Raw genomic sequence first — 26,078 nt, 5'->3', positions numbered from 1 at the left:
GGAACCCACGTGCAGTCACACAAAGTCTGGCTCATCTTGTGGGCTGCAGCAAGGTAGAGCATGCACCAAAGGGACCAGAGTGTTGGATAAGAGGAAATTGAGAAGGGCTGTCACAGGATTTAGGTTTGTGCCGGGTGATTCTAAGAAGGATTTAGGAAGTGGAAGTGAGTTCTAAATTGAGTGTTATCAAAAAATTTGGTGATTGGATATCTTGGTAACTTATGTCTAAGAGGTGGAAAAATTAAAGTAGGTAAAGAAGGAGTATTTACTCATGTTCATTGCAAGAAGGGAATGCTTACTATTTTTGTGGGTTACAAGAGTTGTTGTTCCTGTTTGATTTCAGATATAACCACAGAGTAGAATTTTCTCTGTCGTGTTCCTTTCTGGTCATGGAGTAGCCTTGTCTATTTTTTGCTTATAGTCTATAATGGTGATTTATGTTCGGCTGGGGATATTATGGATAATATACCAATTGCCATTTCCTAAGAGATTTTCCAATTGCTCAATACCATTGAGAGCCTCCCCTCCTCATTTTATATTTTACTTTGCCAGACACAAGATGACTCTACCCAACCTTGGAGTTAATCATGCTGACATTCTGGCTCTAATTCTGTAGATTTTATTATGGTCCTCACATGTCAAAATATGCACAGCTGAATAGGAAAAATGTAAATTTATTTATGGGAGATTTGCCTTTAAAATTTTTTTACGGAGTGGTGCAGGCTGATTGCCCACCAAATGATTTCTCCACAGATCTTCACAGGGCATTTTTACTTGAGCTTTATGGGATCAATACCAGTTCCCTTGAGCATCTGTGGCTGTAAGTGTTGAGACAGGACCAAGGAAAACAGCCTTCATGAGTTAGTTTTCTGTTGAAGGAGAGAGGAGCTTCCCAGAGGGGAAAAGTTTGCACATTAACAAACGTTAGGTGATTCGTATGGAGTCTGCATGTGTGCACATGTGGGCTTGTGTGTGATGAGTGTGCTCTCATAGTGTCTGCCACATCCATGTTGAAATCATCTTGCTAATACTTATTACTATTAACATTTATTGAGGGTTTATGATTTCTATACATCATCTTATCTATTCCTAACAAACAAGCAAATAAACAAATTAAAACATCTTATGAGATATGTATTATTATTAGAAGCAAGGTCTTAAAAGCTCAATTACCTTGCAAAGAGACACTGCTGATGAGTGGCAGGGTTGGAACGTAAACCATATTCTAAGATTCCAAATCCTCTGCACTCTACCGCCATCCAGTGGAACATGTGGTTAATGCAACATTCTGCACACAGAGACACTTAAAGACATTGGGCTCCATCCAATATTACTGAATCAACATCTGCAGGGATGGGCTGTTGTTATATACACTTTAAAAAACTTTTCCTGGTCATTTGAATGCCGCTGTCCAGAGACTGGTATTTAGAGACCACTAATGTAGGCTACAGACTCACCTGCCTTCCAGTTAGGAAGCTGTTCATATTATTGTTTCTTTATCATCATTCATTCATTCACCCATTCATTTAATGTGTATAGAATATCTACTTTCTAAGCCTCTAAACCAGATGCTAAGAGATTATAGAAAGTGTATCTCAACTACCTTATACATTGTAGGGAAGCTCTTTTTGTGGTTTCAAATGAATTTTAAGATTGTTTTTTCTCTTTCTGTGAAAAATTCCATTGGAATTTTGACAGGGATTTGCATTGAAAGTAGATTTCTTTGGGTAGTATAGACAGTTTAACAGTATTAATTATTCCAGTCCTTGCACACAGGAGATCATTCCAGTTTTCTGTGGCTTCTTTAATTTTTTCATCAATGTCTTATAGTTTTCAGTGTATAGATCTTTCACTTCCTTGGTTAAATTTATTCTTAAATATTTTATTCTTTTGATGCTATTGTAAATGGAATCATTTTAAAATTTCCTTTCTGAATAGTTTTTTGTTAGTGTATAGAAACACTACTGATTTTTGTATGTTGATTTTGCATCTTGTAACTTTACTGAAGTTATTTATAAGTTTTAACAGTTCTTTTGGTGAAGTCTTTAGGGTTTTCTATGTATAAGATTGTGTCTTCTGCAAACAGAGATACTTGTACTTCTTTCTTTCAGATTTGGATAATTTTATTTCCTTTTCTTGCCTAATTGCACTGGGTAGAACTTCCAGTACTGTGGGTGAATATAAGTGGCAAGAATGGGCTTCCTTTTCCTGTTCCTGATCTTACTGGAAAATCTTTCTGCTTTTCACCATTAAGTATGATGTTAGCTATGGGTTTGTCATACATGGCTTTTATTATTTTCCAGTACATTGCTTATATACCTAATTTGTTGAGCATTTTTACCATAAAACGTTGTTGAATTTTGTCAAATGATTTTGTAAATGATTGAAGTTTTGTCAATTTTGTTTATCTTTTCAAAAAACCAACTAGGTTTTGTTGATCTTTTCTATTGTCTTCCTAGTCTCTATTTCATTTATTTTTGCTCTAACTTCTTTCCTTCTAGTGATGTTGGGTTTAGTTTTTATTTTTCTAGTTCCTTGAGGTATGAAGTTAGGTTTTTGAGATCTTTCTTGTTTTCCTAATGTAGATATTTATTATTATATACTTCCTCTTGGTGCTGGTTTTGCTGCATCCCAAAAGTTCTGGTATGTTGTGTTCTATTTCCATTTGTTTTAATATTTTAAAAAATTTTCCTTTTGATTATTAATTTCACCCATTGGTTGATAGGAGTATGTTTTAAAATTTCTATATGTTTGTGAATATTCCAAAATCTCTTTTGCTGTTGATTTTTAGTTTTATATTATTGTGGTCAGAAGAGATATTTGAGGTGATTTCAATCATCTTAAATTTGTTAAGACTTGTTTTGTGGCTCAGCATATGATCCATCCCAGAGAATGTTATATATGTGCTTGAGAAGAATGTATATTCCAGTTTTGTTGGATTGAATGCTCTGTATATGTCTATTATATCCATTTGGTCCGTAATATTGTTCAGGCCCAGAAACCTGTTCCTTACTGATTTTCTGCCTGGATAAACTATCCATAATTGGTAATGGGGGTACTGAAATCCCCTACTCTTATTGTATTGCAATTTCTTCCTTCATGTCTGTCAATATTTGCTTTAATTAGATGCTTCAATGTTAGGTGCTTTTATATTTATAATTTTTATATTCTCTTGGTGAATTGATCCCTTATCATCAAATATTGAACTTCCTTGTCTCTTATGACAGATTTTGACTGAAAGTCTATTTTGTTTGATATAAGTATAGCTACCTCTGCTCTCTTTTATTTACCATTTGCATGGAATAACTTTTTCCATGCTTTCACTTTGAGTCTTTGTGGGTTGTTTAGTATAAAGTGAGTCCCTTGTAGGCAGCATATTATTAGATCTTATATTTTTATCCATTCAATCACTCTTTTGATTAGAGAAGTTAATCCATTTACATTTAAAGTAATTATTGATAGGCAAGAACTTATTATTGCTATTTTGTTGATTATTTACTGACTATTTTTTAGTTCCTTTGTTCCTATCTTTAAATCTTGCTGTATTTCACTGTGATTTGGTGAATTTTTATACTGGTATGCTTTGATTCCTTTTTTAAAAAAATAATTTTTATAGCTAGAGAGATTTCTTTGTGGTTATCAAAGGGCTTACATAAAACATCTTATAGTTGTAATATTCTCATTTAAACTTATAACAATGTAACTCCAGTTGCATTCTAAAACTCTGTACTTTTACACCTCTTTGCCCTGACATTTTTTGCTTTTGATATCACCCTTTTTTTGAACGATTATTCCTTTCTTAGCAATGACATGATCATTTTTATTTTCTTCTGCCCACCTCTTGAGCAATGTCTATTGGAATATCTAATTGCTAATCTTTCCCTGAGCTTTAATAGTATCCAAATCTGGAGAGAGCTCTTGCTTTCTTAGTTTATGCTTGGATTCATTCAGCAAAGCCCATATCCTATAAAATGTCCCTCATCCATCCCTCTTACTGAGATACCCACAGCTTCTGTAGAGTGTATACTGTAAAAGCAAGATAAACCTAAATTTTTGACTCTGGCCATTTTTGGTCAGTGGATTTTAACAAAGTAGACTTCCTATATATGAATTTGATTCATTTTACTAATTATGTGGAATCACTCTTCTATAACTTTATTTTTAAATTTTTTTCTCAACTTTCTCTGTCATGGACTGAAAGAGATGAATTAATATTTACTATTACTATTGTGTTTCTTTTGTCCATTTGTTTTCTGTTTATTTTTCATTGTGTGACTATTAAAGCTATATTACTGGTACATAGATTCTCAATGAATATTTCATATTTCTCCACAGTCTAGTTCCTGTGAGCACCGGTATTTACAGCCATTACATTTAAGAATGTTTTGTAAGGAGACATATCAGGGTAGTAAAACTTAGAGATGTCTGCCTCCCCAGAGATAGTCCAGGATATAAACAAAGACTTGATTTTCCCTAACTGGAGAAGATTTGCTTACTTTTCAGAGCAGGAGGAAAGGATGGGCAGGTCACCAGCAATGCTATATAAGCTCAGAGTTTCCTAATTTTTCTAGTTCTCTCCTTTGATGCACCCTGCTGCAGGGACTGGTACCATGTGGTTTCTCTTGGTATTGTTTGGGTTATGATTAGCTTCCTTTCCCCATGTTTCTGCCTCAGCCCATGGGTTTGGACCTCCTGAAAACATTGAGAAAAGTGGTGAACTCCATCCTGTTAATCCTCCCACTCACTCCTTCCTACGGTTTAACTGACTAATGAGATTGGAAGAATTAGTAAATGTGTTCTCAGCTGTTTTGTTTACATTGGTGGATGGGCATGTGCTTGATATACATATATATTTTACATATTATATATATTCATATATTTCTTTTATTTTGCTTCCAAATGGTGAACAAACTGGGGCTTCAGCCCATATTTAAGCCCTAGATTTAGGACTAGAGTGATGCATCAAATCTCATTTTTGGAAATTGAAGAATATATGGCGTCAATTCTGGGTAAATGGGTCTGCCCTGTAGTTCTGCACTCTGCACTGGATTTATTTTTTCCCTAAGATATACACCTGCAAGAGTTTATAGCTGAATATTCAAGTTATATTTATCAATGATAAAATTGATATGATCCATAGCTTCCTGACTCCTGTGTCAACTTCCTAATTATTAGGGAAACTAGGAATGGATGGAATTGGTCCCTAATGTCCTAATATCTATGAGAATTTACTCAATTGTTCTTTCTTTCTTCCTCTTCTTTTCTAAACGTATTATCCAAAGAAATGGTATTTCAAATTTTGCTTTACAATAAGAAATAGATTCACAGTAGAGAAATAGCAAGAGTAGCAGTTCCTTTCAAGAGAAGATCAAAAAAGTTTCCCCCTTACATGAATCTTTATACTCTATTTAATGGAAGTACTTATACAACGTTGATTGTGTACTTCTCTTTGATTAATTTTACTTTTTTTCTGATGGAAAATATTTCCCAAAAAAACTCATCAAACTGTACAAAAATCAATGTCAAAGACATCTTTTCAGAGGCATTTTCTTTAAGAAACACATGAATTAGACATTTATTTAATTAATCATTAAAGATGTTTTCTATATCTTTCATATGCTACTGGTATACTTACATATTGCCATGTTGTTTCACAAACATTTGTTACATTCTATGAAGTTGAGAAATAAGAGATAATTGTTGGTTTGGTTGTTGAACCATGTTAAAATGGAAATTGAGGTTCAAATTATTAATAGAAACACTTCTTTCTTATCCTTTTCAGGGCTTCAATCACATCTTGGTTTCTCAGGCTATAGATCAAGGGGTTTAACATGGGGATAATAATGCCATAAAACACAGAAGCCACTTTTTCTTGCTCTTGAGACTCATCAGTGTGAGGGTGTAGATACATGTAAGAGAGAGTCCCATAGAAAATGGTGACTGCTGTCAGGTGGGAGGCACATGTGGAGAAGGCTTTTTTCCTCCCCGCAGCAGAAGATATCCTCAGGATGGCAGCCAGGATATATATGTAGGAACAGATGACCACCATTACAGTGCACATCAAGTTCCATCCTACAAACACTGTTAGCAGCATAATGTTGAAGTTGATACTGGAGCATGATAGGGCAAGAATTGGAGGTTCATCACAGAAAAAGTGATTAATTGTATTGGATTTGCAAAAGTTCAAAGAGAAAGTAAAACTTCCGTTTACAGAGGCATTCAGGAAACCAATGACATAGGAACCAACTAACAGCTGAATGCAGAGTCTCTTGGACATGACAACTGGATAGCGGAGTGGGTTACAGATGGCCACGTAACGGTCTACTGCCATAGCAGCCAGGAGGTAGCAGTCAGTTGTTACAAAAGTACCGTAGACTAGTAATTGCACCATACATCCTATGAATGAGATGGATTGTTTTGTCCCTGTGAAGTTTTTCAACATCTTGGGAGTGATAGCAGAGGTGTAACAGAGATCAACAAAAGCCAAGTGTTGGAGAAAGAAGTACATGGGGGTGTGAAGGGAAGAATCAATCTTGATGAGTAGCATCATTCCAATATTACCCCCTAGGGTAGCCACATAGATCACTAGAAATCCTATAAAGAGGATATGCCAATACTTGTGTTGACCAGCAAATCCCAGGAGAATGAATTCCGTCACTTTAGTGCCATTGTTTTGTTCCATGGCTAGCATAGATTAAATATCAGCTAAAAATATGCAAAGAAAGAAGAGAAGAGAAAGAGAAAACTGAGATCATTTTGATCCTTTAATTTTCCCCAGAATTGGAAATAATATAATAATTGGTTTCATAGTGGGGTCAGAATATACTTCTGTGACAAAATTTACTTTGAGTTTAAAGGCTGAAACTTGACACCCAAATTGGACTTAGAATTTCATCTACAGTTTGGACAAATATCCATTGAGCAGTCTCTGATTGGCATTTCATAAATATATCAATTAAGAAATCTATGAAACATATTTTTATTTAATTATACTTTCTTTTATGCAGTATGTATTTAAATTAAAGTACCCCAATTTGCCTAACTAGTAATTTTATATCTGAAAATACTGACTTCTCCTTAGGGTCCTATCTGATCTTGTTCCAACTTATCTCCATATTCTCCTTTTTCCCTTGTCCCTTCTTACTAACTGCCATGGCCATCCTGACTCATGGCTGTGTAGAGTTCTCGTGGGAAGTATTTATCCAAGTGTCTATGCCAGTGATCACATTCCTTTACTAATTCTTGATCAGTTGTCTCCTAGTGATACATAGCAGATTGTCTACAACTGTTTTCCAATACTATTATGTCAGTGTGAAAAATCTCTGGAGTACATTCCTAGGGATAAAACTGTTGAATCTGAGTGTATGTCCACATTTAACTTGAGCAAGTATTGCCATGGCAGTGTACAGTCTCTAATGGATGCACCAGTGTACAGTCCTAGTAACTGTGTGTGGGGTTTCCTATATCCTCACTTCCTTGTGAACATTTGTATTTTACCATTTTTTCTTTTTGGCCAGGAAAATAGGTATGATGTGATATCTCATATTTATTTTTTCTATCTAATTACATATGATTTTGATCATTGTCATAGAACTTTAGGATTCTTGTTTTCTATAATTTTTCTGTTCATATTCTTTGCAAATATTTCTATTGAGATCATCTGTAAATGTTCTTAATTAATCCTGGATTTGAGTCCCTTGTCAGTTGTTGACAAAGACCTTCAAACATTCTGTCATCTATTAACTTTGCCTATGGTATCCTTTATAGAGAAGAAATCATTAAACTTGAAATAATTATCATTTTTTGCTTTATGGTTTATTCTTTTGAAAAAATTTGAGTCCATTTCTTTCTCCAGTTCACTTCTCCAGTAGATACAATTGCAATAATGAAACATATTTCCTCCTGATAGTGGGTTGCTCGTTATGATTCTTTTTGAGTCATGATACTTTCTACCACAGATATAAACTGATAAATGTTTATTGTGGTTTCCAAATGTTTTTTAAAAAGAATACTAAGAGAATTGAGATCGACAGAAGTCGGTGTGTGCACCAAATATTTAAATATTTAAAAACCATTAAATGACTTATTTTCTATTTTAAAATTGACTCACCAAATACTAGAATCAACTGTTGAACATCTATCACTTAGGTATGCAGACAAAATTTAAAGAAGACATAAAAGCACAAATCACAAAACATTGAGAATTCATCTATATTAAAATAAAAATATCAACATTATAAAAAGACTGGATACCAACCAGAAATTTCCTCAGGTAAATTTATTTTGAACACACATAAATGTCTAAAAATTAGTATGTAGTGTATATAAATAATTTCTGTAAATTAATCCAAAGGAAAAATTCACTAGGGACATAAACCAGATAGTAATAGAAGGGAAAACCAAATGATCAATAGAAGTATGAAAAGAGAAACAAATCACTATCAATCACATCATCACATATTAATACTTCATTGAAATAAAATTTTATGCTCATCAGTCTAAAATGCCAAATTTTGGTGAGAATGTGGAGCCACAAGGACTCACATATATCTCTGAGAAGGTGAATTAGTACAGTTATATGGGAGACAAATTTGAATATATTAGAAAAAATAAGGACATGCCTCTTTATGGTTCAAAATTTCCAGTATAGGTACATATTCTAAAGAAATTCATGACTACATATACAAGAATATACACATATATGTATACTGAATATATGTATATCATGCATATACACACACGAATGTTTATAGTAGCAGTCATAGAAAAAATACAAAGCACTAAATAAATTAGTAAACTGTACAACATATATAGATGGATAAATCTCTCAAATGAAATGCTGAATAATAAAAGGCAAGTTACAGAATTTAGATGGGTAGCTACATGAATGGTTACATTATTTAAAAAATATTTTTGTACATCTTAAATAGAGTGTAATAGCAGAAATTGGTCATAAAAGAAAAAAACTACGTTTCCAATATATCAGCATCAGGCTCATTTTCTCTCATGTCAGTAATGTCACAGGGAGCTGTAGCTCCAAAGACAAAGGGGTTGGATTTAGGTAAAAACGTGCCTTTATTGGTGGGGAGTAGAGCAAACTAAGTCTGCTGTTGATATGGGCTTCTCTGGTTCTTTCCAGCACCTTGAGAAATAAGCAGAGTGTGTTAACCCTGTAGTTGTGGAATAAAAAACAAGAAATAATTCTCTTCAGTTCTGCATTTACTGAAGGTTGAGGGCCAATGAGTTTGTGTAAGTTGCCTCCTCATGTAAATTTGTTGTAAAATCCATGAGATGCAGATCTTTCAGGGGGGTTTCCATCTAGTGAATAAAAGCACTTGTCAGAGGAACTAGAGTAGGTCAGGGTCCACTTAAACTCGAACACTGATTAGGGTAATGACAATGAGCTGAGTTATGTAAAATTCGAAGCACAGGGCCAGTATGGAATGTGTGCTCAAAAATTAGTCATAATAATATGTGCAAATATTGCATTAAGGGCATGTTATATTTCTTCATTCATCCAATCAATCAATCAATCAATCATATGTTCATTCACATTTTTCCCAGACAACACTGTGCCCTATTCAGTTTCCTTACCCCATTTCCATTACATCACCAGAGATGAAGAGATTCCTCCTGCTCTTGGGGTTAAACATGCTGGAACTTTGGCTCTGATTTTTTACTCCACCATTACCTGCACTTGCTGCATTGAGACACAGCTTATGTTGAAAATGGCATTTGGTTTGTTTAACTTATACCAAAGTTGTTCTGAGATTCTCTTTCTGCAACTGGTACAGGCTGATTGCACACCAAGGTCTCTCTCTATGTGGTTATTCCCTGTTGGAGTTTATAGTTGGAACCTAAGGAATCAATATTCACTCCCCTGAGGCTTGAGGTTCCAGGGACTGAGATAGAATTGGGAAAAACAACGTTCACTAGTTATTTTATGCTGAAAAATATTTAAGGTTTCTGGAGGGGACATTTTTTTTTCATGTTATCATCATTAGGGACCTCTTCTTCCCTCTCCTTCTCCTCCTCCTCCTCCTCCTCCTCCTCCTCCTCCTCCTCCTTCTTTTTAAAGAATTGTCTTGTTAGAGAATAGCTTCTTTTTTTATGTTGTTATGAATGAATTGAACATATTTTTATTTATCTAAGAACCAATTTTTAGACCTAGCTAATTATCCTGCAGTCAGCAATAAGCATAGTTTTCTGAGAAATATCTGAATCCAACTTAAATTTAAGAGCATATGGTCCCTAGTGTGACAAATGGAGATAATGCTGCTTGAACATGTTAATATTTTATTTTATCACATTGACCATTGCTTATTTATTTAAAGAAAAAATATACTCTTGATCTCTTTTTTATTTTTCTAAAAATTCATATATTTTAAAAATCAGCCCTACAACCTTTATTCTAGTTGCAGTTTACATCAGATTATTTCAGGTAAAAATCTGTGGAGTAAAAGACTTTGAATTATGTTTGGCTACAAAGCCACTAGGGTTAAATCTCTAATTTAATCAGTATAAAAGGAGAAAGCTAGATTTGGTCAGTTTGTAGCTTTTTGATTAACTAGCAAACATATGAAGGTGAGTTATTGCCGGAGGTTGGTGAATTGACATTCAACCTTACTTATTGCATGACCAGAGTCTTAAGAACATATTCAACTGCTAGTGAAGAAAACCCAACTTACTCTAGTTTCAATATAGAGATGTATTTTCTCTTCATAATAGTTTGTGAGTCAAGACTAGCACTTTTGTGATTTTCTTATTCTTCTCCACGTGCTGGTTCTGTCATAGTCTAACATGTCTATTATAGCTCTAGACATCACATTCCCTTTCAAAGCAGGAAAAGCAGAGGTGAGGATGGTAGGGGGACACTATACACACACACACACACACACACACACACACACACACACACATATATACATATACACACACACATATATATCCTTGATCAGGACTACAAAAGCTTTTCCTAAACCCCCCAGAAGATTTTCACTTACATTTCATTTGCTGGAATTGTGTTATATAAATTCTCTGAAATCTTCATGTCTTCTACTGCTTTTCCTCAGTACTTGATTTCGGTGCATCTGTGGCAAACAGTTTTGACTGTGTTGCTAGTGGCCCATCCTCTGTGATAGCTCTCTGCTTCTCTGCCTCAGGAATGTCTCTGAAAACATGGAAGATCACTCAGCAGGGTCCCCACAGATGTCTGAGGATGCTAAGATTCTTGAGCAATTCCACACCAACGGGTGAGGGAAATTGAATAAATGCCTTAACCTCCTGTGTTCAGAGGAATAATTTTGGAGGACGTTCCACAGAGTTCATCAGAGTACCCTATGTGACTGAGTTTCAGTTTCCCAGATTGTATACCAGCTAAGTAATTCACCAATGTCTGGCTTTTTTCTTTCTATATCTCTATCCCTGCTCCCTCTCTCTGCTGCCTTAGAGACCTCCTTCAAGGACTTTAGCAAACTGTAAAGTCTGAGGGAACAACTCTTACTACTCATTCACCCTCATGTTTGATAATTCACTAGCATGACTCAAAGAACTCAGCTGTTACGTATCCTTTCAGAATTCATCTGTTGAACCTTAAACCTCAATGTGGTAATTTAGGAGGTAGGGATTTTGGGAAGTGACTAAGTCATGAGGATGGAGCTGTTCCAAATAGTATGTGCTTCTTTATAAAAGAGAACATGGAGAGTTCTCCAGCCACCCCCTCTTTTTTGGGCAATCTAAAACCAAGAAGAGGGCTCTCACCAGAGTCTGACCATGTTGGTATCCTGATCTTGGGTTTCCTACTTCCAGAATCAGTAATAAATTTATGTTGTTTATAAGCCTCCCAGTCTATGATAATTTCTTATAGCAGCCCGAACTGACTAAAATAGAAATTGGTGTAAGAAATGGGGTGCTGATGTTACAAATACTTAAAATTGTGGAATCTTCTTTGGACCTGGGAAATGGGTAGATGCTGGAAGAGTAGGTGCATCTTAAAAAAATCTTTGATTTATGTGAATAAACTTTTATAGGGATTTTTTTTTTTTTTTGAGACAGAGTCTCGCTCTGTTGCCTGGGCTAGAGTGAGTGCTGTGGCGTCAGCCTAGCTCACAGCAACCTCAAACTTCTGGGCTCAAGAATCCTACTGCCTCAGCCTCCCGAGTAGCTGGGACTACAGGTGTGTGCCACTGTGCCTGGCTAATTTTTTCTATATATTTTCAGTTGTCCAGCTAATTTCTTTCTATTTTTTAGTAGAGACTGGGTCTCGCTCTTGCTCAAGCTGGTCTCGAACTCCTGAGCTCAAAGGATCCGCCCACCTCGGCCTCCCAGAGTGCTAGGATTACAGGCGTGAGCCACTGTGCCCCGTCTTTAAAGGGATTTTGATGAGGGTTTAGAAAGAGGAGGGATATAGAGAAAGTTTCTATGTTTGTAGAGAATACCTAGGTAACCATGAACAAAATGGTCAATAAAAATATGGAAGGTAAAGGCCCTTCTGGTGAGATCTCAGATGGAAATGAGGAATATATTATTGACAATGGAGAAAAGGAGATCCTTGTTAAAAGTGCCAGAGAACTTTGCTGACTTGTGTTTGTGTTCTAGGGTTTTGTGGAAGGAAGAAGTTGAGAGCAATAAAATTGGATAGTTTGCTGAAGTGATTTCTAAACAAAACACTGAAGGAGCAGCTTGATTCCTCCTGATTGCTTAGAGTGAAATGCAAAAAGAAAGAAAGTATTATATTTAAGATAGAATTAGTCATTATGGCAGCCCCAGCAGACACGTACAGTGAGCCAGACTGCACAGTGCACTGCGAGATGGTAAACGTGTTTTCTGGACTCCTGCATAAGGCACCTCTTATGAAAGAGATCAGCATATCTCCAGAACTTACATATTTTTAAAAGTTTATTTAAATTTTCCAATACCAGCACTTTTAAATATTATTAGAGTATAATAATACATTTGTATGTCCTTCTTTCTACCATGAAATTTTTGACAGATTTTTCTCACACCCTAGAACAATTCAAACATGTTTACCTTTTATATTAAAAAAAAAGATTGAATTATTAAGCAAAAAAATAACCAGAACTTAAAGATTTGGAAAATCAAATTCTCAGCTTATCCACATTACAAAAATGCAAAAGTATATTTGGGAGAGAACACTACAGGTGTGGCCAAGTGACCGTTTGATAAGGAGATTAGTGTGCATGTGAACCACAGACTTAATCAACCATCTCAAGAAGAGCCAGGAATAGAGATGGAGTTATATCAGGAGAAGTACTGCCAGGTAGGGCTAATAAAACAGAGAAAATGGGGCAAAGTCTGTCAGACTGTTAGACTCTTAGACTCTTAGACCCTATAGGACCGAACCATAGAATTATCTGGGTGCATACATGTGGTATTCTTTAAGACAAGGGAAGAAGGACCTCGAGGGCAATTTAGAAATCATCAGTGTTGCCACTCCCACTATAGGCCTAGAATGCATGAGCCCCGAAGGCAGAATTGCCAAAGCATGGGACCAATGCCTAGAGAAATCATGGGGGTGGGGCCAGCTGGCTGAATCCTGGTGGTGGCATAATCCCCATCCCAATAGAACTGAAGCATGACTGGCCACAGCAAAGAGGAATATCAGGGGCAGTGCCCCACCAAGCTGTGGGGGGATTGTGCCACCCCAATGAATCTGGAAGGGGGATCTTCTGCCTAGTGGGTTTTCTTTTGGAAAGGAAATATTTGTCCAATGTATGTGCTACATTGTATTTTAGAAGTACATGAGTTGTTTGGTTTTACAGGTTCCCAGCTGTTGAGGAATCTTGCCTCAGGATAAATTTAACCTGGAGTCTTATCCATATCTCATTGAGACAATATTTAGATGACAGTTTGAGTTTTAGAATGAATTAAGACTTTTAAGGTTGTTGGAAAGGAATGAATGTATTTTGCATGCAAGAAGGATTTGAATTTTGGGAGTCAGGATGGAATGGTTCCCATTTCCAGAACTGTGAGATATAAATTTCCAGTCTCCAGAGTTGTGAGAAATAAATTTTTTTGTTTATAAGTCACCCATTTTATGATAATTTGTTATAGAACCTGAATTGATTTAAGACATTAGGAAAGCACTATACAAATAATCATAGATTTATTATAGCCAAAGAGTACAAATTAAACCAGCAAACAAAGAGATACGTAGGGCAAGGTCTGTGAGGGGTGGAAACATAAAATTTCCATTGTTCTCAAGAATTACCTTCCTGATGTCAATGTGTGGCAATGTGCATGGAATTGTCAAACCAGGAAGTTCATCTGAACTTGTGGTGTCCAGAGCTTTCATTAGGGCTCCATCACATACTGCTCATGTAGCTGATGTTTGCTTCCTAGCCCTTCTGGAGGTTCAGCATAATACCTTTGCCTCCAGTTCTCTGGAATATTGGAACTGATATGGCATGTTCCAAAGCCCCAATCATATTGTTAGATTGTCCAGTAGCCAAAACCTCTTGATTAACAAAGACCTCCTCTTAGGCAGGACATTCCAGGGACTTAGAGATCATCTCTCAGTAGCTGAGGTCAAAGGCCACATCTTTTTTTAGGTAATAATTCTTCACTACACACCCCGACATACGTTACCTTTACTCAAGGCAATACCTCAGAAATACATACTAAGACACATGCCACCACAGCTGCAGTGGAAGCTTGGAAATCTAGCTGAATCGCCTTCACTACAAGAGAGTAGTTCTTTTAGGAAGGAGTAAGAGAAAAAGGAATCATGGATAGACGATCCACCGTCTTTTGCCACAGCTAGTGAAAACACATATGTAATGGTGAAAAAATTGTCTTTCATTATCTATAAATATTTTCTTCTCCATGCTGTCCTTATCTCAACCTGTTTGGTGTGTGATGATGTATTTTCTACCATCATGGTTTAGAGTAAAAAAATTTTTTTGTAAAGTTAACCGTCTTTGTTAATCATTGGCTTCAAATTTTGGCTGAAGAACTGAGCCTCTATCATAATGTTTTAGATAAGGGTCCTGGACCCGGTAAGTATAATAAAGCACAGGCAACAAGAGCAGTTATCTGTTCTGTGCTGTAGCTGGTGTTCTTTCTCATTTCGGTGTCCACAGGCAAGTTTTCTTTGTGCAATCTTCATTTTTCATTCAGCAACTATTTAATGAACCCCTAATATACTGATTCCTGACAATCAATAGATACTGGGGATACAATAAGGAGCAAACTATAAATTATCATGCCTTTACAGAGATTCAATGTGTTTCTTTTTAAAAACATTTTTAAATTTTTAAAAGTTTCAATAGATTAAGGGGTTATAAGTATTTTTTTTTTACAGGTGTGAATTGTATTATAATGGTGAAGTCAGGGCTTTTCATGTACACTGTTTTGCCACCAAAATAGTGCACATTGTACCCAATAGGTAAATTTTTATTTCTAACACCCCTCCCTCCCCACGCATTTCCTAGTTCCCAATGTCCATTACACCACTTTATGACCATGTATACCTATCGTTTAGCTCCCACTTATAAGTGAAAACGTGTTTGTTTCTCCATTCCTGAAACACTTCATTTAGGATAATGGGCTCTAGTTCCACCCAAGCTGAGAGCTGAGAAGGACATCAGCTGCAATGATCCGGGATGGGAAGGCAGCGGGACCCCGCCGTGCCTGCGCCCTGGTGCAGCGCTGCTGCACAGTCTCCAGGCAGCTCCCTGCATCAGTCCAGAGGCCTGCAGTGGTGGAGGGGCCCTCTGGCAGGTTGGTACTTGAGGCTGTCTGTTCTAGGAATGATAGCACATCCGGCACAGCAGCTGAGATTGGCACTTCCATTTGGCTCAGATTGTGGTAGTCCACCAACTGCCATAGACTGTTTGGGTTTTTCAGGTCCTGGACTGATGAATTAAAGAGGGATATGATGAGGACCACCACCTTAGCATAACCTGTCTTAGGGACTGGCACCATTCCAGTGCTTTACACTCCACTTGGGCTATTTCTGAGATACTGTCATGTTTACTATCCCTCCAAAACCCTTCCCCTTTAGTGGGTAACCATTATCTTCTTCCTCTTAGCACCAATATATTTGGCAGTAGTCTGACCTTTTTCTCAACCATGCTAATCAGTTATCTATACAAAAAATCATACCAGGTGTTGAGGAGTAATACATGAAATGTATAGTTTTTCTGGTGGGGAATGATGGAGACACCTTTCATGCATCCACTGCCAGAATTGCCCTTTACTCCTCTGGTCTAAATGACAGCTGTGTCCATACTCTCTGTAGTGTCTATAGTTTCCCTATGCCATTAGATACTCTGCCCATATGTCTTCTGTGACATAAACACACACACATACTCTCTCTCTCTCTCACATCCTTGACCTCAAAAACCAAAAGAAAAGAACACCGTTAATAAAAAAAAAATAAACAATTCTTGGAGATCCCTGATGGCTTGCTCAAGTTACCAAGCTGGTTTCACATATTTTATTCCATAACCTGTGTATTGAAAAAACTGATGTCAAGACACTAAAGATCTGAGGGGATGGATCAACTGTGTCCTGTTACTCTTTCATTTTACCCTTCTGCATATAAAAGGACAGGCATGTACTTTGAAGTTTCCTTCTGTGCTTTTATTTACAATACCACTTTGATGTTGTTACAGGCAGTTGCTTCTTCCAATCATGTCAGCAAAGCTCTAGCTCCTGCTTCCCTTTTCAACCCAGAAAGAGCTGTGCTGGACTGCAGCTTACTACTTCCAACTCCTGTCAGAGTGCTCTGTCTAGATTTCTGGTCTTTCCATTCTGCTTTCCTTCGTTCATTCATTTTCTCAACAATGTTTACTGAGCTACTACAATGTGCTAAGAATATGCTGAATGTTGGAAATCCAATGTTGAGCACGTTATTTTCCTCACCTTTACGTCTCTGTATTGGTGGGAACATGTGTCTTTCCTGATGGATTGCACCATAATTCAAAGCCAAAAAGGAATGGAATTAACCATCAGAAAGAAAGAAGGACCTTATGGCATTTCCTGGGCAATTAGGCATTTCCCCAACTATCCTTACAGAGGGAACAGTCTCTTTTAATTCCTTTATGCCTGAACGGTGAAGTCAGAAACTTTAAAACGAGTAAAGTGTCAGTATCTCCTAAGAAACATTTTTCAGTTCCAGGAGACGTTTCTCTGATATTTCTCATAATCTAAGAACTTATCTATTGAAAGAAGTAGCGTTTGTATATGATGTGAACACGTTCCCTATTTTAGAAACATTAAATTTTGGTAGAACGTCTATACTGAATGCTTTGATGTGCTGAATTTTAATAATTGGGTCCAATCTAAAAGAACTTTTTTCTGACCACTTTTAAAGCTTCTTTTACCTCCTTATTTCTCAAACTATAGATCAGAGGGTTCAACATGGGGATCACAATGCCGTAAAATATAGAGGCCACTTTCATATTCTCCTGGGAATGATCAGAATGAGGCTGTAAGTACATATAAGAGAGGGTTCCATAGAAAATGGTGACAGCTGTCAAGTGGGAGACACATGTAGAGAAGGCTTTTTTCCTCCCTGCAGTTGAAGACATCTTTAGGATGGCAGCCAGGATGTACATGTAGGAAAACATGACAACCAACACCGTGAACATCAAGTTAAATCCCACAAAGACAACAAGCAACACGATGTTGATGTCAATGTTGGAGCATGAAAGGGCGAGAATTGGGGGAACATCACAAAAAAAGTGATTAATGCTTTTAGACCTGCAGAAGGACAGTGAAAATGTAAAACCTGTGTGTACAGAGGCATTTAATGAGCCTATGGTGTACGATCCAGCCACCAATTGGATGCAGACCGTTCTGGACATGATTATGGGATAGCGAAGTGGCTTACAGATGGCTACATAACGGTCCACTGCCATAGCAGCCAGGAGGTAACAGTCACTTGTTGCAAATGTAGCGTAAATCAGTAACTGCAGCACACATCCCCTGACTGATATTGACTTATTTTCTTTTGTGAAGTCTTGGAGCATCTTGAGTGTGATAGCAGAGGTGTAACAGATATCAACAAAAGCCAAATGTTGAAGAAAAAAGTACATGGGTGTTTGAAGCCTGGAATCTGTCTTGATGAGTAAGATCATGCCAATATTACCCACCATGGAGGTGACATAGATCAGAAGAAACACAAGGAAGAGGACATACCAAAACTCATGTTGGGCACCAAATCCCAGAAGAAAGAATTCGGTCACTTCAGTGCCATTTCCTTGTGTCATGGCTACCAAAAATCTAGAAAGGACCAAGAGAAGGACCAAGAAGAAGAAAAGGGAAATCTCTGTGATGTCTTAAAATAAAAAGCTTATCACATTTGATGTCACATTTTTTCACTTGGATTTCCATGGCAAACACTCACAACAGGGTTTATTGCTTTCCAAATATTTTTTTCTATTTTCTCCATAAGAAGCCATGACATAAACAATGATATGTGAGCCATGAGTTTACTTTAAAATAAAGAATACTTCATAGCAGAATACTTTTATTATGTGATATGAAGAAACATAGATTAGCATACTTTTTATCTTATTAAACAGGTATTCATATTTGCATAAGGCAAATATTCCTACACAATTTTTTACCTTTCTAGCATGGCATTGTTTTTCTTTTTAGTTACAGCCTAGCTTAAGCACAACTTAAGCCTAGCTTAAACCGTCATCTGGTAACAGTTTGATTAATACATAATGATAGCTTATTTTAAATCATAAATCTCTTTGCTTTTCTACTTCTGAGTGAGGCTCACTTTGTACCTGGCTATGTATACAGCTGAGGTGTATTCATTCATGATTTTCCATATACTGCAAGCCCTCTAACTCTCCGATTCTAGTGCCTTTATTCTTAAACACCATTCCATATTGCTAAGTACTGCCCATTGTGGAGAAATGTATCATGGATTCTTGGTATGGCAGAAATTGGCTTCCTGTCCATCAACACATATGTCTTTTCTTCTAGTCAGAGAAGTAAAGCATACTTCCAACCAACGTGCTTATGTGTGGCCAAGAAATCATTTTCTGACCATTGGAACACAGGCAAATATAATGCATGCTACTTCTAGGCCTGGACCACCTCCCTGCAAATACTACTGTAGACTTTATAAACACTTCATACTTAGGCTACACTAAATCTATAAATTTTTTTTCTTTCTTCAATATAAAATTAATGTTAGCTTACTGTGACGTTTTTACTTTATAAAATTTTTAATGTTTTAAACTTTTTGACTATTTTATAAGAACACAAAACGTCAAGCTTAAAATGTAAACAATTGTACAGCTCTATAAAATATTTTCTTTCTTTATATCCTTCTAGAAGCTTTCCTGTATTTTTAATTGTTTTTTCACTTTTTAAACTTTTTTGTTAAACACTATGGCAAAAATGCATACATTAGCCTAGACCTACACAGAGTCAGAATCATCAGTATCTGTGTCTTCTGCCTCCACATCTTGCCCCACTGGAAGGCACATATGCCTGGAGCTGTCATCTCCTATAGCAATGCCTTCTTCTGGAATACCTCCTAAAGGATTTGCCTGAGGCTATTTTATGGTTAACTTTTTTAATAAATAGAAAGATTATTCTCTAAAATAATAATAAAAAGTATAGTGAATATATAAACTAGTAACAGTCATTTTTTATCATTATCAAGTATTATGTACTGTACATAATTGTATATGTTACAATGACTGGCAGAATAATAGGTTTGTTTACACCAGCATCATCACAAACATGTGAGTAATGTGTTGCACTGTGATGTTACAATGGCTATGATGTCACTAGGCAATAAGAATTTTTGAGCTCCACTATAATCTTATGGGACCACTGCTATACATACATCACTGTACATCTGTAGTAATCAACACTGCAGTTTTGGTGGAGGGATTGACACAAAAATGGAGCAGGATAGAGAACCCAGAAATAGAGCCATACAAGTACAGCCAACTGATTTTTGACGAAAATGCAAAAGACATTCAATAGACAAAGGATAATATTTTTAATAATTGGCACCGGAGCAATAGGATATCCATAGGCAAAAAAAACCACCCGAATTCAACCTAAACCTCACAACTTACACAAAAATTATCTCACAATGGATGATAGATTTAAATGTGAAATATAAAACTATAAAACTTTCAGAAGGTAAGAGAGGACAAAATTTTCAGGTCCTAGAGCTTAGTGAAGTGTTTTTAGACATGACATCAAACGCACAGTTAATAAAGTCAAGTAAATAAATAGAGCCTCATCAAAATTACAACTTTTGCTTGTTAAAGACCCAAATAAGAGGGGAAAAAAGCACGTGGTACATGGAGAGAAAGTATTTCAAACCACATATCTGACAAAGAACTCTTAGAGTATGTAAAGAGCTCTTAAACTCAATATCTAAAAAAATCGAATTGGAAAATGGGTGAAAGATGTAACTGAATAATTATGAAAGAGGGCTATATGCATGATAAATAAGCAGATGAAAAAATATCTAACATCATTAGAGAAATGCAAATTAAGAACATGATGCAATATCACTACACTACACATGATGAAATATTACCACACATGTATCCTAATGGCTAAAGTAAAAATGGTGACAATACCAAATGAAAGGAAAGAGACAGAGTACTAGATATCTCATACAGTGCTGATAGGAATGTAATATTGTACAGTCACTCTGAGAAACAGTTCAGTAGTTTCTTAAAAAATCTAAACATGTGCTTACCATATAGTTTAGTCCTTACACTTCTGGGCAAGTATATTTTCACAAAACCTGTGTCCACAAATATGGGTAAATAGTTTTTCATAACAGCTTTATTTGTAACAGCTCCAAACTGTAAATAGCCAGAATGTTCTACAATAGGTGATTGGTTAGACAAACTGGTACAACTGTAACGTGCAATATTACTCTGCAATAAAGAGGAACAAACTATTGATACATGCAACAACTTGGATGGGTCTCAATGGCATTATGCTGAGTCAAAAAAACAATTTCTGAAAGTTGCACATTGTATGATTTTATCTGTATAACATTATCAAAATGGCAAAATTATAGAGATGGAGGACAGATTAATAATTGCTAGGGCTTAGAGGTGGTAGGGGGAGGGGTGGTGTGACTGTCAGGGTTAGTGAGAGAGATCTGTATGGAATCTGAGATCTATGATGAAATGGGTCTACTTCTTGGTTATAATGGTGGTTACATGAATCTACATAAGTGATAAAATAATAGACACATGCATAGTACTAATATCAAAATCCTGGTTTTGATGTCATAATGTAATTATATAAGATGTAACCATTGGGGAAAAACTGGGTGAAGGGTTCAGAGGACCTCTCTGTACAATCTTTGCAACTTCCTGTGAATCTATAAGTATTTCAAAATAAAAAGGAAAAAGAAATGAAGAGGAGGACGTATTAGAACCTGCTTTGAAGTGATGTGAAGTTCAAGAGAGCAGATTTACTTAAACTTCCCAGCACAGGGGCAGGCATTAAATGGGTGCTCATCAAATGGCACTAATAACACATATGACTAATATATTAAAGGTGTATAATATTAATTGATTGATCAAGTGATTGATTAATTCAATTACTTTTTTATTCATTTCCCTTCCCAGGTAACACTCAGCCCAATTCAAATACCTTAATCCATTTCCACTATATCACCAGGGTTGACATGATTCCTCTTGGTCCCAGGGACTCTTCTGCTTTGCCACTTCCTGCACACTCTGCAATGATACACAGCTGATTTTGAAAATGGAATTTGCTTTCTTTTCTTTCTTTCTTTTTTTTTTTTACTTATATAGGAATTGCCTCCAGATTCTTTCTATAACTGGTGCAAGGTGATTGCCCACCAAGGTTTCTCTCTGTGGTTCCTTCTAATCAGGGAGTTTATAGCTGGGGCCTAAGGGATTAACAGTCACTCCTTTGAGAACCTGCAGTCTCAGGGGCTGAGATGGAATTTGAAAAATAACACTCATTCGTTATTCCTTGCTGAGGAAAACTTAAGATTTCCAGAGGGAACCAAATTTATTTTTATGTTATTGCCATTAGGGACTTATTGCTTTGTTTTTGAGAATTTTTCTACTATTGACAAATTTCTTCTTTCCTCCCTTCCTGCCTCCCTGGTCCGTCTCTGTCTCATGCCTGCCTCCTTGCTTTCCTTTTTCTTCTTGGGTGAATAACAAACCATGCATATGGTAAAAAATTCAGAAGCACAGAATTGCCTGAAGTAAAAACCACATCCCCTTCCAACCCTTGATTCCCTCTCCCCAGCTTCCTGCCCTGGAGATCACCATGGCTACAAGTTCTCGTTATTCTTCCAGATATAAGCCTTGCATTGCATTTCCAAACATATTATATTTATATTCTATATTCCTGCTGGCACAGGAAAGTAACTCCTAATGCTGAAAATCACTTGAGATCCAAATGGGTTCTTGGCTTCACACAAGAAAGAATTCAGTAGCGAGCTGACAGTGTGAAGTGAAAGTGAATTTTATTCAGAAAGCATAGAAAATCTACTTCACAGATGGAGTAGAGGCTAGTTCTCCCTGTGGAGGAGAACCAGCCCGCATGATTCCTTAGGCTTCTCTAATTTAAGCAGTCATTTAATTATAGGCTAAACAAGAGGAGGGCATTCCTTTTGCTCTGATTTTTCATGTTTCCATAGTTCTTTTGCTAATTCCTTCTCTTCTGGCCTCTAAATTGAGACCTGGATGTGCTAGGCCTGGCCTATGGGCCTGTCTCCAGGTCCCCAAAGACTGATCCGTGAGCATGCCATGAAGAAGAGTGCTGGTCCTGAGTTGCCTGTGGTGTGTTCCAGCAGGTTTGGTGTACCTCTCGGGTTACCTCTCACCTACTTGTTTCACCTCTTCCCACCAGTGTGTAGTGAGTTAGGTCCCCCAGCTTGCTCCCCGTGATGGTGTGTGGTACCTTTGAATGAGAATCAGCCACACTTCATCTACTTGAGTTGGAAGACGCTATGATGAACTGTATCATTGTTTTCCCTCTCATGGGTTGATGTTTGTGTGATAGAGCCAGCTGCTGCTATGTTCTTTTGTGTCCGTGGTAGACTCTGGTCCCCCAGGTGGAACACTTGAGTGTCCCAAGATTTAGGGGGGACCCTGTAGCTCCCAGGGTTTTTTTGATCTTCACCACCACTGAGGCGGTGGGTGGAGCAAGGCAGTTTGTGGCCAGGTTGTGGGAGCCCGAAAGGCTTTGCAGAGCCTCAGCAGGGCACAGAAGTTGCTCTTAATGCCACTAGGAGGAGCTGCTGGTAGGAGGGTTAGGACAAGCTCTCCAAACCAGCAGAGCTGTTCACAAGAGGGGGCTAAATTCTTCTGTGCCAAGACCGTGGGCTGGGTTCTTTCTGCCCTTATCCAGTAGTGCAATTTTTCTATGGGGAGGGATAGGTGCTCCCCCAAATGGACACTCCTTTGTCTCCTGCACACCCTGTAAAATTGAGTCAGTAAATGCTCTAAAGGGCATGGAAATTGACCTCCCTGTCAGTACGAGGGCTTGCTAGAAGGAACAAGCTGCAATGTTGTTTTGGGGTCCTGTGACCAGTTCTTTTCCCTCCAGAGAAGCACTCAAATGCCCCAGGTGGTGGGTGGGACCTTGGAAATTGCTGGCGAGTCCTTATTCTCTGCCACAGCAGAGATGGGTGGGGGAATTTGGCTGGGCAGGGCTGGGTTGGGTGAGATTGCCCTTAAGCTCCACAAAAGCTGGCAACATAGCAGTTTTGGCAGTGACTAAATGTCTGCTGCCAGCTTCTGGGCGGATCTGCCAGGGAGGGGCTGAAGTGGTCCCACCCAACCAGAAAGTCCGCTTGTGGAGGCAAGTCCATCTGAGATTCACAAACTGGCAGTCTGCAGTGGGCGTCGCTCCTTTCCCCCCTCCTCTGCTCTATAGTTTTTCTTTAAGTCCTGCCCGTAGGCAGGAGCCTAATCCAGCTGAGCTCCCCCAATACTTGCTGTGGGCTGGGAGTTTCCCCACCCAGTATCCCAGCCTGAGCTGAGAGTGTGGCCTTCCCATGGGGGAAGGGGTGGCCCATGAACATGCCGCAGCTGGGACCCACACTGAACCCTCCCCCAAGATCTGCCCATGCAGGTTCCCTCACCTTCTGAGACCAAGAAGATCAATCCCTGACCTTGCCAGGGAGAAGTGTGCTGGTCCCAAGTCATCCATGGGGGCGCTTAGCAAGATCAATGTCCCTCTGCCTCGGGGCATGCCCTGCTCTGATGGAGTTACCAGGCAAGAATCACCATGGAGGGCTGGCAAGCAACGAGTTCACAGTCTGAGCACCCCTCAGATCACTGCAGGGCAGCAAGAGGAAAGGCCTGAGCCCCACTCTCTGTGGAAGACTCGGTGTGGTGACACAATTGTTTCTCTCACAGCCATGGTGGGTGAGAGGAAGGGGAGGAAAAGGGCCTGTATGGAGGAATGCTAACACTCTGGTCATCTCTGACCCTCTCTCTGGGAGGCAGTCCACCCAGAATGTCCAGGCTCTGAAGTCATGAAGATCACGTGGGACCCATTAGACCCTGGTGGCTCCCGTAGTCTGGGCAGGAGTTGGGAAATGTCTGTGTAGAAATGAGCAGGATGAAACCTGAGGAGTTGAAGCCCCCTGGGGAGGACAAAGGTACACAGTGGGTGGAGAAGCAATATGGCGTCTGCTGTCCTAGCTTGGGTCTGTGGTGGTGGGAAGTGGCCCAGGGGACTGGGAGCCTGGTGCTCTGTCCACAAGAAGTTCCCAGCCCACAGGTGGCAGCAGCCCCTGGGTTCATGGGGACAGAATATCTCTCCAGCAGCTCAGGATCCCACTGACTGTCAGATATGCAAGGGAGGGAGAAACAAACCGCTCCCCCTACCCTTCTTGCTGGACTCCAAGCCTCTTGGGGGTTTGTCTTTGCCACTACTTCGATCCTTCTTGTTCTGCACTGCAATTTCATACTGTGGAGTCTCCCAAAGGCTCTGGCATCCCTCCTTCAGACTCACATACAATCTATGTTTCTCTGTCTGTTTTTTCTTTTTCATCCAAAACTTCTCCTTCTTGCTGAGATGCTCTGGCACCTGGTGTCTCCGGACAGCAATTTTGCCCAGACGTTGAGTTAGGAGCATTAACTGGTATAACCATTAAGAGAACCCAAGTGCGGGGTTCTGCTTACTACACCCCATGGCTAGAAATTCTCCCATTTCAACCTCATTTGTCTCTTCAGCTCTGCCTAGTTTTTCCCCAATAAAGCATGTGTCATCATGCACATTCTCTTGGTGTGAATCAATGTATGGGTTTGTTTCAAAGAGAAGGGGACCCACATTGCTCCTGTGAAAACTTCCTCAATTGACTAAACAAAGCTTTCAAATTACAGGCTTTAAAAATTCCATTTGCTGAGGCATTTTCTTGGTCCCCCTGAGCAGAGTGCCTCTGAATGACAGTTGGATCCTGGGTAGCAATTACCAGGAATTTGGGGAACGCTTCATCATGAGAAAAAGGTTTATTTATTGTTTCCTTTACTACATAGTGACGTTTTGTGGCATGGTTGTTGCTCTCAATTGGGATGCTTTATAGACTGTGTTAAAATGGTCAAGGTCAAATTATCCAAGGCCTGGACTTTAAATTTGATTTTGGACAGCATTTTTGTCTTTTGTAAATGAGCTTCTTTCTCAGTCCATTGAAGAAGGGCCTAAAGGTATGGAAAATTTCCACCCACCCCAATTCTGGGGCAGGCCAGGTGGGGTTGGGGTTGTCCGGGCAGAAGGGGCAGGTTGGTGGGGGTGGGGCTGGGGGAGAGAGAGTTGTGGGACTTAGAGGAGTGGCTATTTACTGACTAACATGGTAGTATCTCAATGTTGTAATAACTGATAGAGGTAAACTGTCTGAATAGTATCTCTGCCCGTAGGACTAGCAGTGAAATTCAGACAGGTGCCCTGTCAGTGGTGTAGACTAGAAGCCAGAGCTTCCAACCCGTGTGCTGGAACACCATGATGTGCTGAGATATTGATCCCCTCCTCTCTCCATTGTAGCCAGGTGGGGCCTGGGGCAGCTGTAGTTCCTGGGTCAGTCACTGTGGAGGATGAGAATCCTATTCCAT

The 26,078-nt window shown here is 38.4% G+C and overlaps 2 protein-coding genes across 2 annotated transcripts; both read right to left on the bottom strand.

Annotated features, from left to right (window-relative positions):
- Positions 1-5,749: 5,749 nt before the first annotated feature.
- Positions 5,750-6,682, bottom strand: LOC123642132 (putative olfactory receptor 5AK3). The gene has a single exon (XM_045557043.1). The coding sequence runs from the start codon at positions 6,680-6,682 to the stop codon at positions 5,750-5,752; it is 933 nt and encodes a 310-aa protein (XP_045412999.1).
- A 10,624-nt stretch (positions 6,683-17,306) lies between these two features.
- On the bottom strand, positions 17,307-18,236 carry LOC123641863 (putative olfactory receptor 5AK3). Its single transcript, XM_045556796.1, has one exon. The coding sequence runs from the start codon at positions 18,234-18,236 to the stop codon at positions 17,307-17,309; it is 930 nt and encodes a 309-aa protein (XP_045412752.1).
- Between the last annotated feature and the right edge of the window lie 7,842 nt (positions 18,237-26,078).

The sequence above is a fragment of the Lemur catta genome, chromosome 7 (genome assembly GCF_020740605.2).
Source record: "Lemur catta isolate mLemCat1 chromosome 7, mLemCat1.pri, whole genome shotgun sequence".
NCBI classification, from domain to species: domain Eukaryota; kingdom Metazoa; phylum Chordata; class Mammalia; order Primates; family Lemuridae; genus Lemur; species Lemur catta.
This window is presented reverse-complemented; position numbering and strand designations above follow the sequence as displayed.